Consider the following 14,526-nt stretch of genomic DNA (forward strand, 5'->3'; position numbering starts at 1 on the left):
CCCCCCCCCCCATCAGGTGTAAAAGTTGTTCTCCCATCAGGTGGTTCTCAGCGTCATCATCATTTAGCATGTTATTATTCAGATAGACTGCAGGATGCCACATACTGTATTTATGGCATTTAAGCAGTAATCCCGTATGACAAGCTCCTTACTGGCTGGCTGTCCAAGGTGCTGAGCACAAATGACAGCTCAGTGCAGCACAGTTGCAACATGGGAGTCAGGCGACCTCTGCTGGTCAGCTAAACGCAACTACAGCACCACCACAGACTAAAAGCACAGTGATGTAGGAAAGAGGAGTTCCAGAGAAGCAGAAAAGGTGTCCAGTAAGACAAACCTGACAACACTGATAGTGTACTTACTCTGCTCATGGTACAGACATGTCCAGTGGTGGGGAATGCAGATCCTTTACTAAGCAAAGGTCACAGCACAACAGGGGCCATTTTTGACCCTTTTTAGGGGGATCAAACAAATCTTAGCTAACACAGATTCTGATTGTTCTGAATGTGAAAACTGGAATAACTGGTCCTTAAAACTGACTTAGAAAGTATGTGGTTACAGTCACAATGAACACTGTCAAACTACATTAGCTGACTTAGCTGCACACTTGCCAGGTAATGAGCTGACTGATGCACTTTAATATTTTAGTATAAGTGATGATTAAATAGCAATGTGTTTCATTAAAAAATGCAAGACGTTTGTTTTATCTTTACATAAAACATAACAGTAACTTTGCTACACTTGGCTAATTAGCAAAGCATTACAAAGTCCCATATTGTTTTCATGATCAAAATACAAACGTTTGGTTTGCCACTACACAAGAGAGTGGATTAACAGTGGAAATCTGTTGTTTTCTACAACCAGGTGCAGGTCAGGTGGTTTTAAAATGACATTACCTGACTGCGTTACTTATAGCAATCCACCTCTTAAAAATACTAATTAGAATAACATTATAAATCATTATGGATCAATTTATACCTCTTATAAAATTATATATTTTGTGATGTTAAGTTTGCTATTTGGTTGACAGCACAAACAAAGAGAGAGGAGGATAGAGAGGGAGAGAAGGGGACAGAGCAGGATGGAGTCAGCAGAAGGAGCACTTGGCATGAGGCACTGCATAAATTTTACATTCTCCTTAGGAGCTTAGGACCCATAGTAGTCTGATCCTAGAATCACCCCTGATAACGCAATAATATAAAAAACATCTCTATAACAAGTGCCTAATTCAGATTCCTATTTAAAGCATCAAAAGTATTCATTCTGCAGTTAATATTGGCAGAATTGTTGCAGCTGATAGATGAATGCATTTAGGATTAGCACTGATACTCACTGCCCTGCAGTGGTCACACTGCAGAACTGCAACACAGTTTAACTTTATAACTATATCAACGTGGTAAGACTTATTAACATCAACATGAGGGTCTACAACTCATTATTAGTCATTAATAATAAAAATAGTTGCATTATTCCTGGTTATGACTATAAAGACCTGTCTTCTGTGAAGTTTAATTCCTCTCCATCATGAAGTACACCTCAGGAGGTGTCAGCGTTACAGACATCCCTAAATGGGACTATCCAGCCATCATCTATACCCCCTTATTCCTAACCAGGGTCACGGGGATCAGCTGGAGCCTGTCCCAGCTCTCTTTGGGTGAAAGGCAGGGGTCCACCCTGGACAGGTCACCAGTCCATCACAGGGCCACATAGAGACAAACAACCTCACACACTCACACTCACTCCTATGGGCAATTTAGAGTCACCAATCAACCTGACATACATGTTTTTGGACTGTGGGAGGAAACCAGAGTACCTGGAGAAAACCAATGCAAACCACTGCCCTAACCACTAAGCCACTGTGCTGCCCTAAATGGGAATATATCTAATTTAAATCCATCTATCTGAACTTGGCAGGCAAATCAGTTTACTATGACTTCAATTCAATTCAGTTTATTTGTATAGCAATACACACACTACAAAAAGATCTCAATCATCTTCACAGAGAAACCCAACAAATACTATGCAGCATACTATGGCAGATCGTTTTAACATCAAATAGGTCGACAGGATACACATTAAAGATATCTGTAATGTATTTCTGACTAGTCACAACTGTCATTTAAGATATCTGGAAGTACATTTGGACTAGTCCAAAGTCACATTACAGATATCTCTAATGGATGTGCGCCGTTTTAGCATTTATCAGATATTTGGGACTACATTTGACTAGTCAAAGTCAGATTTCAAATATCTACAATGCATTTTTGACCAGTCAGAAGAGATTTACAACTGAACTGTGACTAGTAATATATTAGTTTTGGATATTTAATTGGAATTATGACTAAAAAAGTCAAAAGTCTTAATTAATCACTTTGTTAATACATATTAAGATAAACTGATCTTTCTACTGCTGCCTTTTTGGAACTGTTTACAAGTTGAATTATTTAAAGCAAAAAGTTTTCTTGAATGTTCTTTACATTATATTTTTCTCAACACATTATAGAAAATATATGAGTAAAGATTTTTAAAGGTTCTTCCTGGTAGTTAATTAGTTTAACATTATATACTGTATATCAAAATCAACTCAATTCAATCCTATGCAAACTTTTCTATAATGGCTCAAGTGTCAGTCTCACCCATGATTTAAAAACCTGACATTTATTCAACAATAGACAACAAGCGCTTTTAGTTTGTTTTCATTATCAGGCATGAATATTTCATTTTTCTACCTGACAATACTTGAGTGGTGACTCAGTCATACTTTGCCACCTCAAAGGGCCTGACATTTTTCAGTATAAGGATCCCCATAGGGCTCTGTGACTATAACTGTACTTTGACAATACTGATATGCCCCTCTAATAGTTCATTAAAATGATTCCTAATGTTATAAACATATTTGGTTTAATGACAACACAGTCATTCCAGCTGAGTTATTGTTGGGAGTTTATTTCTGGCTCCGTCCAGTGTTTCAGTGACAGTGGGGTAGGAGCAGGTGTGGCCTGATCATTTCATGCAATAAACAAACTTTCCTCTGTGTCTGTTCAGGAGCCTCTGTGGTCGCTGCTCTTATTGTTCTCAGGGTCACAGTTTTGTCCTCAGCTGGAACTGCAGCTGCTAATGGAGGAGCAGCAGCAGGAAGAAGGCTGGTGGTTGCTCTGCAGTCTGCAGATAAAGGCCATAGGCTGGAATGATGACTAAGGGCCATTACATACCCTGTAACCTTCAGCAACTTTGATCAGCGGTGTCACAAAAATGAAACAAAATCATTGAATGATCCTGGGATTATAGGAAACAGTGTTACACAAGCCTTCTCTATAGCCCGATAAAATCCAAGGGTGGGCGTTCTCAAAAGTGTCATCTCCCTGCAGACATTACTGCTCTGTCAACACCTGCAGCTGCAGCTTTAGGCAACACCGGAGGAACAGCAGGATTGTTGTCTGTAGTCATCAGAGACCAAGCTGCAAATCATAAAACAATAATGTATAAGGAAGATGTCTTTACCTTTGCCAAATGAAACAACTGAAAGTTATATCAGTGAACTAGCCTATAAGCAGAACTTATGTCCATTTAACTAGAATTAGATCCATTTAACTATAGAACAGAAGAAAATGCAGTTTAAAGGAGTTTACTGGGTCATTATATCTTTTTAAATGCACACAAACTCACACCAATATATATGTATATGTGTTAGGAACCCGTCAAAAACATTATTTTATACACATCAAATAAACATAAAAGCATTAAAATTAAGCTTATTGTCATTTATTAGCTTCACCATTTTGAATAGGAATGAGGAATCTCAAATTTAAGTTACGTTTTTAAACCCAATTTTGTGCTGGCACATTGTACTCCTCTCATAAGTGAGAAATTAATCAGTGGAAGCATTTATACATTAAAACGTACATTTTCCATTAAAGACCACATGTAAATGACCAACTATTCAATTCAATTCAATTCAATTCAAGTCAATTTTATTTGTATAACCAAATCACAATACAAATCATCTCAAGGCACTTTACAAAAACTAAAACTAAAAACCCAACAATTCCCTTATGAGCAAGCACTTGGCGACAGTGGAGAGGAAAAAACTCCCTTTAACGGAAGAAAAAACCTCCAGTGTGTGTCGATGTCCAGCAGCAGCACCACTGCCTGTGTTTAAAGATGCTGTAAAAGTCATGACATTATTCTAGACTCTGTAGTGGGACAAAACCGGAGCACCCGGAGAAAACCCAAACAAAAAAGCCCCAGAGATTCGAACCCAGAACCTTCCTGTCCACATAACAAAGGCAGACTAGTTCTTATGACACCGAAAGACGGAAACCACTCTCTTCTTCACTCGACGGAAGAACTTGCAAGTCCGTTGAAAAATAGTCCTACGCTGACCTCCATCAGGTCTGGTCTTGTCATGGTCAGCATTAGTGGGTCTGATGGCAGCTGCAGCTGTGTCTTTTGAAGACATGGAGGCTGCAGCTCCATCAGTTGGGTCAATGTCAGCTGAACCTCTGTCATTAGTGTTACTGGCAACTAGTAAACAGCCAGTGTTGGTATCATCATCTCTGAAAGCTGCAACAGTGACTGAGTCTTTTTTACTTGAAGTATCAGTGTCTCTGACTCCACCACAAACATCCATTGCCACTGAAGATCTAGTAGAACTTTCATGACTGGGTCTGTCAGTGTCGTAAAAGTCGTCTGAGTATTTGTTACTTGAAACCTCGATGTCTCCACCTGCACTGCTGGAACTGTCAGCGACTGCCTCTTCTCCAGCAGAATAATCCTCTTCAGTTTTAGAACCACTGTTTGACCAATGATAAATATGTCCCATAAAGTCTGGCTCACTATAGCTGTCTTCATCTTCTGAGCTGCTTTCAGTATGGACTGACTGATGCAGGTAGGAAACAGTCATGAGATGAAGAGCAGCATCTACATAGGAGCTGGTTCCCATTTCATCAACCAGGTGAGCCATTGTTATGAATCTGTGTTTTAAGGCCTCCCCTGGACAGATTCTCCTTGCAGGATCCACATGTAGACAACCTTTCAGGAGGCTTAGAAATGCCATTGTATCTTCATATTCAATGCCATCCTGTTTTTCTGACCAACCTTCTACTGCATCCTCCAAAGTTTCTGAAAATTCAAAAAATGTCATTAATACTTTTGCCCTAACACCAGTTGCATCCTTATACTCCCCTGGCGTCTTCAGTCTCCACCTTTGAGTTGTGGAACCATGGTCGCTGCTGAAATACTTCCAGGTGTACATTGCATCATTCAGCTGGTCTTCCTCTGGCTGACCCAGAAGATGCAGCAGAGTTCTCATCCAGTTATATTTACACTCAAAAGGGAACAGATGATCTCCAAAATACATGTAAGCCATGATGCAGCCTACTCCCCATATATCAACAGCTTCAGACAAGGGGAGGCCCAACATTATTTCAGGAGCCCTGTATGCAAGAACCTGCATTACTGTCCCAGTTTCCAATGCCCCAACTGGGTGAGCCAGACCAAAGTCAATCAGCTTGATCCTGAATGGCTGATCCTTGTGATTGACAAGCATCACATTATCAGGCTTCATGTCCAGGTGCATTATGCCGAGACCCTTTAAGGCCTCAAAAGCAACCATGAGCTGCTGAGTCACAGGGCGAATCTCATTAAGACTTAGTGGCATTCCCTCCTCTTCCATCAGGTCCCAAAGGCTTTTGTCCAGCATTTCAAATGCCAAACAAGAGCAATCATGACACTTAAAATCTTCTATGAATTTTATGATGTTCTTTTTCTCAGTGTCCAGAGACCTGATTGCTTCTAGCATCTCCAGTTCCCTTAGGATGCTTTTACTTTCACCGTCTTTGTGAATCTTAACAGCTGTGGTCTTCCCTGTAATTAAGTTGAGGCACTTGACAACCAGACCATAACCTCCCTCTCCTATAAGGTCCATTACCAGGTAGCGAGTGGAATTGCTAAAGAGTAGATCACGCTTCTTTACCAGAATTGTCTCACTTTCATCATCTGAACTTGAAATGTAACATGAGGAAGACATTTTTGCAAAATGTTTCAAAACCTTTCCACCCACAGCAAACTTCACGGATCGTCTAACTCTGACAGTAACCACAGAGTAAAGAGCCAACTCAGCATTACTCAGCTGCCACAAAAGCCTTGATCAAATGACGTCATCGAGATAGAATGACGTCACCAAAATCAAAGGCCATAACCTTCGAGACGTGGTCACGTAAAGACAGTCACGTTCAGCCGTGATGTCAACGCGTGTCGGAAGTGCTGGCTCGAGAAACTTTTGCGAGATCTCGTTTTGCGCGATCCCGAGAAACTTTTGCGAGATCTCGCAGCGAGATCCCGAGAAACTTTTGCGAGATCCCGAGAAACTTTCTCATTGTAAATCTACTTCCGGGTCAGACTGTCTCCATGGAAACGACAACAATTGAAAGAATACAAGTGTGGGAGCCGTTCGTAGAGTTTTATTTTGAGCTAGGGACATTAAACCAGTGCTTGGCAGTAAACACCGTTTTTACCTAAGTGAGAGACACCTGAAGAGAATACTTAACAAAAGGGGTTATTCTCGTCGTAAAACGTACTCCGAACTGGCGGACTTGGTTGATTTCGTTAGCAACGAACTGCAGTACTCCGGGCAACTTCACGGGTACCGTTGGATGTACGCTAAATGCCGAGAACACGGACTGCGTGTGAGGAAGGAGGATGTGCGCTTGGTTTTGAAGGAGCTGGATCCCAGAGGAGTGTCATTAAGGCAAGCAAGACTTCTCAGACGACGGAACTACTTCTCAAAAGGGCCGAACTTCATCTGGCACCTGGATTCGTATGATAAACTTAAGCCATACGGCATTTGTGTGAACGGATGTATTGATGGCTTCTTTTCAAGGAAAATGATATGGCTTAATGCATACAGAACAAATAGTGACCCAAAGTTGATCGGAGGGTATTTCATGGAAGCAGTGCAGCGTTTAGGTGGCTGTCCTAGAGTTGTGAGAGGTGATCTTGGAACTGAGAATGGGTACGTCAGAGGCTTTCAGCGTTTCCTACTTCCGGCTCACCCAGATGATACCCTTGACAGTTACCTGGAGGGAGCCAGCACTGCCAATCAAAGAATTGAGTATTGGTGGGGGTTTCTTCGCAGCCAGTGTGTACAGTTCTGGTTATCATTGTTTGCAGACCTCAGAGACAATGGCTTCTTCGATGGCGGACTTCTGGACAAAAGCCTCCTCCAATTCTGTTGCATGGGACTTATCCAGGTGAGTTAATGAATGACATGTTTTCATGTATGTGTGTATTTGTGAGAGAGGAGGAGTAAGAACAGAAAGAAGGATCAGAGGGGGAGGGGGGCAGATGAGAGGAGGCGGCAGAGAGAAGGGAGGAATACATTTAAATAAATATTGTGTGTAAATAATACATTTTAGTGCTGTGGTTAGGTATGTTTAGGATCATCAGTTGCCTGCTTAAATCTATTTGTGTATTGTTTTTAACAGGATGAGCTGGATGACACTGTACAGGTTTGGAACGCACACACCATCAGGCCTTCGAAAAACCTGAACGTCCCCAGCGGTCGGCCCAATGTGATGTATGCATTGCCTGAACTGTACAGGACAAGAGACTATCTTTCCCTGGTTGAAGATGAACATGTTCAACTGTGCAAAAATGAATGTGTCTTTCGACTGGCCATACCATGTGATCCAGATGTATATGAACTATGCAATATTATTATGGCAGAGTCCCATCTGACTCTACCAAATGATCCATATCAAGCTGTGAACTTGTATATGCGCCTTAGAGAGGCTATTAGTGCATCTCTGTAAGACAGATGTATTCAGGTGTATCCCAGAGGGGTCAGTGTGTTGATTTGCAAAATGGGAGGGGCTGTTGGTTCCATGAGTATTTCTCATTACAATCAACTTGTGTTTCATTCTCCCTGTAAAGAAAGAAACACCAGGAGTTTCCTGTAAACACTAACCATGCTATAGTTTTTTTTCTGTCAGTTTACATTATTTCACTTGATGTATGTCTTCAAATAGGACACAAGAGAGTCTTAGTTGCTGCTACATGTCAGAAGTCAATTTATCATTTGGTCAATCAACCATGATTTTGATAACCAGTTATAGTTTAAGCAAGAATGCCCAAAATTTACAGGTCCAGCTTCTGCATATGAATATCTTTTTATGAATGTTTTCTTGTACAACTATAAAAATGTGCTGTGCTAGTTCCTATACAGTACATAAAATGTACACTTGGTATGTGTTTTAGAATCAGCACACAAAACCCAACTGTGAAAATTCATTAGGTAAAAGTAACTGCTCTACTACTTCCATAACCAAGTTGTACAGATATCAAGTGACAGATGAGATCAAATTGACAGAAAAGCACATGGTAGGTATCTGTGCACAACTTTTTTTGCCAAACACTAGTGTCAGAAAGGGGTAGAAAATAACATAAGTGCTTGAGCTTCTTAGTAGTGAACAGGTTTGTGATATTAGGAACACTTGTAATAAATAAACATGATGATGACGATAATAGGGAAACATGAGAGGAGAGATGGAGCTTGATGAAGAAACCTTAGGTAATAACTTAATGTACATGTTCCATTGGGGCCAGCAGTCACTGCAGTGCATCTCATCAACTTTCTGTATTATGTGTGTGGGTAGACCCACTTTTTAAGGCATGAACCTTAACAGACTCTGATGGAGATGTAAAAAAATGTTAAAAACATTCTGCAATAAATTCTTAGTAGGCTTTTTCTAGTTTCAAAAGTTTTTATTAAGAATTACTATGTACTGTTATACAGTGTGATATCCTGGCCTACAACCCTGATTAAATTTGAACTTTTGCCTAATCAGCTTTGTGAGGTTCCTTAAGACCAATTGATAACTTTACAATATTCAAAATAGACACTCTATTGGTTTCTTTATGGCAAAGTGCACACACATTCTGTTTCTGAAAAAATAACCCGTGGTGACAAAAAGTAATAGTGTGGCACAGAGCTAAAAATGATAACTGAAAGTAATGCCATTTGTTTTCAATATTACATATACATTGTGAAGGCCAATTAAAGCATATTATTAGCTGGAATCTGGCCTATTCAGGCAACATTTTGCATCAGCTTGCAGATTTTGTAAGCAGGATCGCACATGGGTATCTTCAGCATTAACTTACAACCAGTTTTCTTCCTTGAATAATCTAAAAAGTACACCTCTATAACACCTTAACATCAACAATTATTAATAATGAACAATTCTACAGGTGATCTACAACTTTGTAATCTACCTTCTTAGCAAGCCAATTTAAACCAAAGCAAAATATTGATCTCAGCCAAAGCAGGGATAGGATAGAACTGAAAGTTGCAACCACTGCAAACATATACATAATTTCAAAAATAAATTAATCAAATAAGATTCAAATAAAAAATAATTGTGAAAAGTACAGTGATGTATTTTTGCACTAACAGAAGTTAGAGGGCAGGCTGCTCACCCTAAGATTCTGCATAAGTTTCAACAATAAAGAACATTAATATGTACACAAAAAAATGCAACAAGGCCTGTTATTATTGCAAAAATGAAGCCACCCAATTTCAATCTTCCTTGAAGTCATTTCTCCTGCATTATTTGCCTTCCTTGCCATCCCTTCACCTTGCTTTTGGAACACATGTGATGAACCACATAAGGCTCCTTTTCTCTTTGATTTCATATTCCGCGTTCCTATCTTATTTCGTAATCTTTGTAAAAGAGTCTCTTTATCAGTGCTGCACTGTGCTTGTTGACAGAAGGAGTGGACAGCAACTCGATCACCATATGAAGGGATATATTTTGCCATTTGTTCATCAGTCATGATGGATAGCACTGCCTTGTCAACCTGAAAGCATAAATATTAGATGTAACACTTTAAATTTGAATGTGAATAACACAGACACAGATATACAGAAAGATCAAAAGTCAAAATATTTTCAGTGTTTCAGTGGTCATCTCCCCCTTAGCATTTCTAATTAGCCAACTAGTGGTGTGACCATACAAAATTGTACTAGACTGAGATTGTACAGTGAGAAATCTAGCAGAAGGCTGGACTACTATCATAAAGTTCATTGAATTCATATTTATCTTCCAGAAATCTGGTTTTGTTATTTTTGCAATTTAGGAGAGAATTTAAATTTTAATTGGGTGCAGTTTCCAGTTTGATATTAAAAAGAACACCCTAACAAGTGGCAGCACATTTATGTATCCAGGTGCAGCTAGCTAGCTGTTCATGCTCATGTTTGAGCAAATGACAGTGATTCTCAGTAATCTGTTGGCTTAGTTATTTTAATATAGTTTTGGTGTTATTATGACCAAGAGCTGCTTGCTTGTGTATTTTACGGTGGCCGACAAGGGCAAACGCGCTGCAAAAGAGAAACGCTGCAAAACAGAAACATCGAGTAAACAAATGTAACAGAACATTGTTAGCACATATTAGCACATGAGAACAATCATCAGAGGTCGCTCATTCAATTCTTTTGCAATTCAACACTATAAGCTGCGTCATTACGCAGCCTCCAAAATGAGACGTGACTTATGTCACTACATGTGTCTCTCTCGCCTCTGTAAAAGTTCTTTGTTCATTGCACCCCTCAGTTCGGGGTCCCCCTATCGGCCTGGCGCACTTCCGTTGTGTTCTCTCTTTTGCAGCGTTTTTGTTTTGCAGCGTTTCTCTTTTGCAGCGTTTTTGTTTTGCAGCGTTTCTCTTTTGCAGCGTTTTTGTTTTGCAGAGTTCCTCTTTTGCAGCGTTTCTGTTTTGCAGCGCGTTTGCCCTTGTCGGCCACCGTAGTATTTTGTGCAAAAACCTGTACATTTAACCATCATCGAGCAAAAAACCTCCTTGGACCATCTGTACCTCAAAATGTATTACACAAAACGTTCACTTTTATTTGTTTTTACGTGCTTGTATATCACTGACAATACAGATTTGTAAATTTGGTCATAATTGTATGATAGGTGTTCCAGTCTCTAGTCTACAGCATGTCCTGTAACAGTGGTTCCTGCTTTGGCGTTAGGTACAGTACCATGTTAACGTTACCATGGTAACCACTTTAAACGGAGAAAATATATTACGAATATGAAGTTGTGAAAACGTGAAGCTATAAGACAAGTTTGTTAACTATTAGTATAAACTAAACTATAACCTAAGTCGTAAAGTCACAAAACAAATTAAAAGTTTCCGTAAAATAACGCTAACGACCTTTGCTTGTTGAACTGCTGTAACGCTAACCTAAGAGGCTCGTTGTTTCACATAAATATCCTAACATTTGGTAAAAATGTATGCAAACACTGGTTATTGAAAGGAATTTCTGCCCACCTTGTCTCTTTGCATGTTCATGATGTCCTCTTCTGGGACCTCTCTCGACCTCAAGAAACGTAATAGATCCTCCTCCATGGCTTCTCTACGGAGTACTCTGTCTTTAATGTATCAACAGTAACTTTTGCGAGATCTCGCAAAAGTTTCTCGGGATTACGATTTTATTTTTTTTCTTCCATGTCCCTTCGGGGGCTCCGTATTTGGTTTATCTGTGATAGTCATGACAAATCAAGCATTTGACTGTATATTTTACACATTTAGTTTATTGTCAATTTTACTGGGCAGGTCTGATATTATTTGTACACGATTGTTAGCTTCTCTGCTGTGGCACCCTAAATCTCCTCACTGTTTCAGTAAAATGGGTGGATAGTTTGTGGGAGTATTCCACTTGTGATAAACTGAGAAAACACAGTGATCCCTGTGATGAGTCTGGGTCATCTTCAGAAAAAGTCAGGCTCTGAGTGTGTCCATCATTGAATTCTTATCCACTATCTTGAAGAACATTTCAGGTGTGTATTGGTAAGTAAACGCTGTAAAAAAAAAAAAGTTGCAATAGCATTTCTGCTAAAAAAGAAAACAAAAAACTAAACTGTCTTGTGTAAAATAATGTAGTTGGGTAGTGATACTAATAACGTTGATGTGTGGTTCACAGTAAATACACTGTAATAAAAAGGAGAAAAAAAAACATGAGGCTCATAAGTGTTCCTAAAAAGGTGAAGTAAAAGAGGTACATAAAACAATAAATCAGGGGATATGAAAAAAAAGACAAAGAATATGACCTGTTAAAATATTTTTGTGCAAAAACATTTTGAGAAAAAACAAACAAAGCATGCATTTGTTGGTTATTGTATTAAAAAAGCAGAATCAACTAGGATGGACCAGTTGAATATGCTTTAATCCACTCCTGTAGCCACTGCACTTGGTCAAATACAGAGAATAGATTGGGGTATAGCCCAAAGAGAGCACCAAGTTCTCTGGGAAGAAGTAAACAACACAAAATCATCCAATGGTCCTCAATTATATAATGTGGAGTTTTCATACACCCTTTTTCAACATGTCACATCAGTTGAGACCACAGGAGGTTATTCACAAAGTGGAATGCCTAAAGGTTTTCCAGGAAATGACTCATTATAGCAAAAATGAATTTCCTCATCAAACTGGGTGTAATTTCAATGTACCATCCAATTTTAACACAGGGTGTCTAAAAATCTAAGCAGGAAACCTAATGTTTAAGTCTTTCTATGATAAACTGTAATCATAAAGCTATTCATTTACCAGGCACCAACTCTGTTTTCCCAAAACACAGTATAGGCTACCCAATTCCCCAGCAACAGCAGAGAAAGTTTCCAACTTTAACAAATGTAAACTATTAAATGTTCTAAGTCTTTACTAGTCACATCAGGATGTTGTGACATCTCCTCTGACCGCTGAACAGGAGTGTTAAACAAGAAGGACCGAGTTGGTCACAATCCTTACCATCTCAACCTTTCCATCCCAGTTTCTTCCCTTCTTCCCACCCCACCCACCCAACGTGCTAACGCTACCCACCCGCCCTCTGCCAGGGTCAGCCTTCAGTCGCTCACAACTTCTCCTGACCAGGTCTCGTGTTTGGTTCCTGGTTTCAGATGAGTTATGATCACCTCCACCGCCTGGACCTTCTCCAGTTTGGGAGGGATGGAGCAGATTTTGTAGCTCATCTCGTCACCTTCCACTGGCACATACTCACCCTCAATGCTGGGGCAGGCGGAAGGAAAGCAAGAGATTCAACGTTAAAAAAAGTGAGAGCCTGCCTGTCATAATATTGAACTGAAGTCGTTAGTGCCTCTTGGCCTTTTGATGTTGAGTGAACTCAGATATTATTTTTCAAAAACCACAAATTTGTTTCACGTTAGTGACAACACTGTTGGAAAACAGGACTTTTTGTTTTTTTTCCAACAAATTCTGTTGTCTAAGCAGCTGAGCTCACAGGTGAAAGCTTGTGTTTTAAATTTTTTTTTTGTTTTTGTTTTAGTGGTTTAACAGCTAATACTTTCATGCAGGGTTACAGCACTGACAATGACTCCCATCTAGCCCACGACTGCCACTAGCTTAAGTTTGAATTACCATTATTTGAATCATAGATCTGAGCATAAGAGTTTACTAAAATGAAATATGAACTGTTGAAAAACCCAGAAGGTTATGTAGTAATGTGCTGCTAATCTGAAGTTTTTTTTTTTTTTTTTTTTTTTTTTTACATCAATCCATAACCTTTGCAACAATCTAAATGAGTCTGCTGCACAATAATAATGACTTTCATAAACATTTTCTGAAGCTGCAGCTCTTTTTCTTAATTTGGTTAAGTGGAAATGCCATTTTTCCTTATTTTCTGTTAAGCTGCAGACTACCTTCAGAGGTCAAGTGACAAAATGGATGGTTTATTTTTATGTCTGGCCTTTTACATGACACACAAATATCAACATGCACACAGCTTCACAAGCAAAATGGATTTAAACAATACAATTAAAAAAAATTAACCAAAACACAATGTCCAACTGTGAAGCTGTGTTTATGCTGGCTGGTTAGAGAGGAACAGGAAGGAAGCAAACAGACTCTCCAAGAAGGTAACAGTCTATTTGAACTATTTTATTATATCTAGTTCTATACAGTATACATTGTGCTGCTGTGTTTTATGTGTAAATAGGTGTTTGTGTGTGCACGTGTCTACACCACAGATGTCTATGTATTTCAAGCCTGTGGGTGATAAAGGTAATGGCTTGACGTTATCAGATATATTGTTTACTTCTTACACACTCCTACTGTTATCCCTGTGTGTGTGTCCATCCATCCATCATCTATACCCGCTTATTCCTAACCAGGGTCACGGGGATCTGCTGGAGCCTATCCCAGCTCTCTTTGGGTGAAAGGCAGGGGTACACCCTGGACAGGTCACCAGTCCATCACAGGGCCCCTATGTGTGTGTGTGTGTGTTTCCATCTATTCCCACAAAGAGCCCTGTTTTAGTTTGATGACAATGGTTAAAATTGTAACAGCCCTATCATATGCAGTGAGACAGACAGACACTTACTCTGAGATATGGACAAAGATGTCATTGCCCCCGTCCGATGGCGTGATAAAGCCATGGCCTTTGGAGCGGGAAAAATATTTACACACCCCTGTAAACACCGGACCCTCTGATGCACGAGCCGTCCTGTAAGGAGT

The 14,526-nt window shown here is 39.6% G+C and overlaps 2 protein-coding genes across 3 annotated transcripts in view; one reads left to right on the top strand and one right to left on the bottom strand.

Moving 5' to 3' along the window:
* Positions 1–6,378: 6,378 nt before the first annotated feature.
* Positions 6,379–8,843, top strand: LOC113140440 (uncharacterized). Its single transcript, XM_026324235.1, has 2 exons — positions 6,379–7,247; positions 7,482–8,843. Exons 1-2 carry the CDS (start codon positions 6,651–6,653, stop codon positions 7,806–7,808), a joined length of 924 nt encoding a protein of 307 aa, XP_026180020.1. The 5' UTR covers positions 6,379–6,650; the 3' UTR covers positions 7,809–8,843.
* Positions 8,740–14,526, bottom strand: part of carhsp1 (calcium regulated heat stable protein 1) — a 31,783-nt gene continuing 25,996 nt past the window's right edge. Inside the window, exons 4-7 of one of the 2 annotated variants that reach the window (XM_026324246.1) lie at positions 14,393–14,515; positions 12,912–13,062; positions 11,329–11,858; positions 8,740–9,855 (exon numbers count right to left, since the gene is read on the bottom strand). In XM_026324246.1, the coding sequence (XP_026180031.1) occupies positions 11,817–11,858; positions 12,912–13,062; positions 14,393–14,515 (316 nt within the window). In that variant the 3' untranslated portion in view covers positions 8,740–9,855; positions 11,329–11,816. Of the gene's footprint in view, positions 9,856–11,328; positions 11,859–12,876; positions 13,063–14,392; positions 14,516–14,526 lie in introns of both variants that reach the window. The other variant, XM_026324247.1, reaches the window with a different exon arrangement.

This window comes from Mastacembelus armatus, chromosome 8 (genome assembly GCF_900324485.2).
Source record: "Mastacembelus armatus chromosome 8, fMasArm1.2, whole genome shotgun sequence".
Taxonomy (NCBI): Eukaryota; Metazoa; Chordata; class Actinopteri; order Synbranchiformes; family Mastacembelidae; genus Mastacembelus; species Mastacembelus armatus.

Excerpts from the sequence above, each read along its gene's own strand:
- LOC113140440 (XM_026324235.1), top strand. The coding sequence starts at position 6,651 with ATGTACGCTAAATGCCGAGAACACGGACTGCGTGTGAGGAAGGAGGAT. Across the intron at positions 7,248-7,481 it reads GTTGCATGGGACTTATCCAG|GATGAGCTGGATGACACTGT; the intron begins GTGAGTTAATGA and ends TGTTTTTAACAG.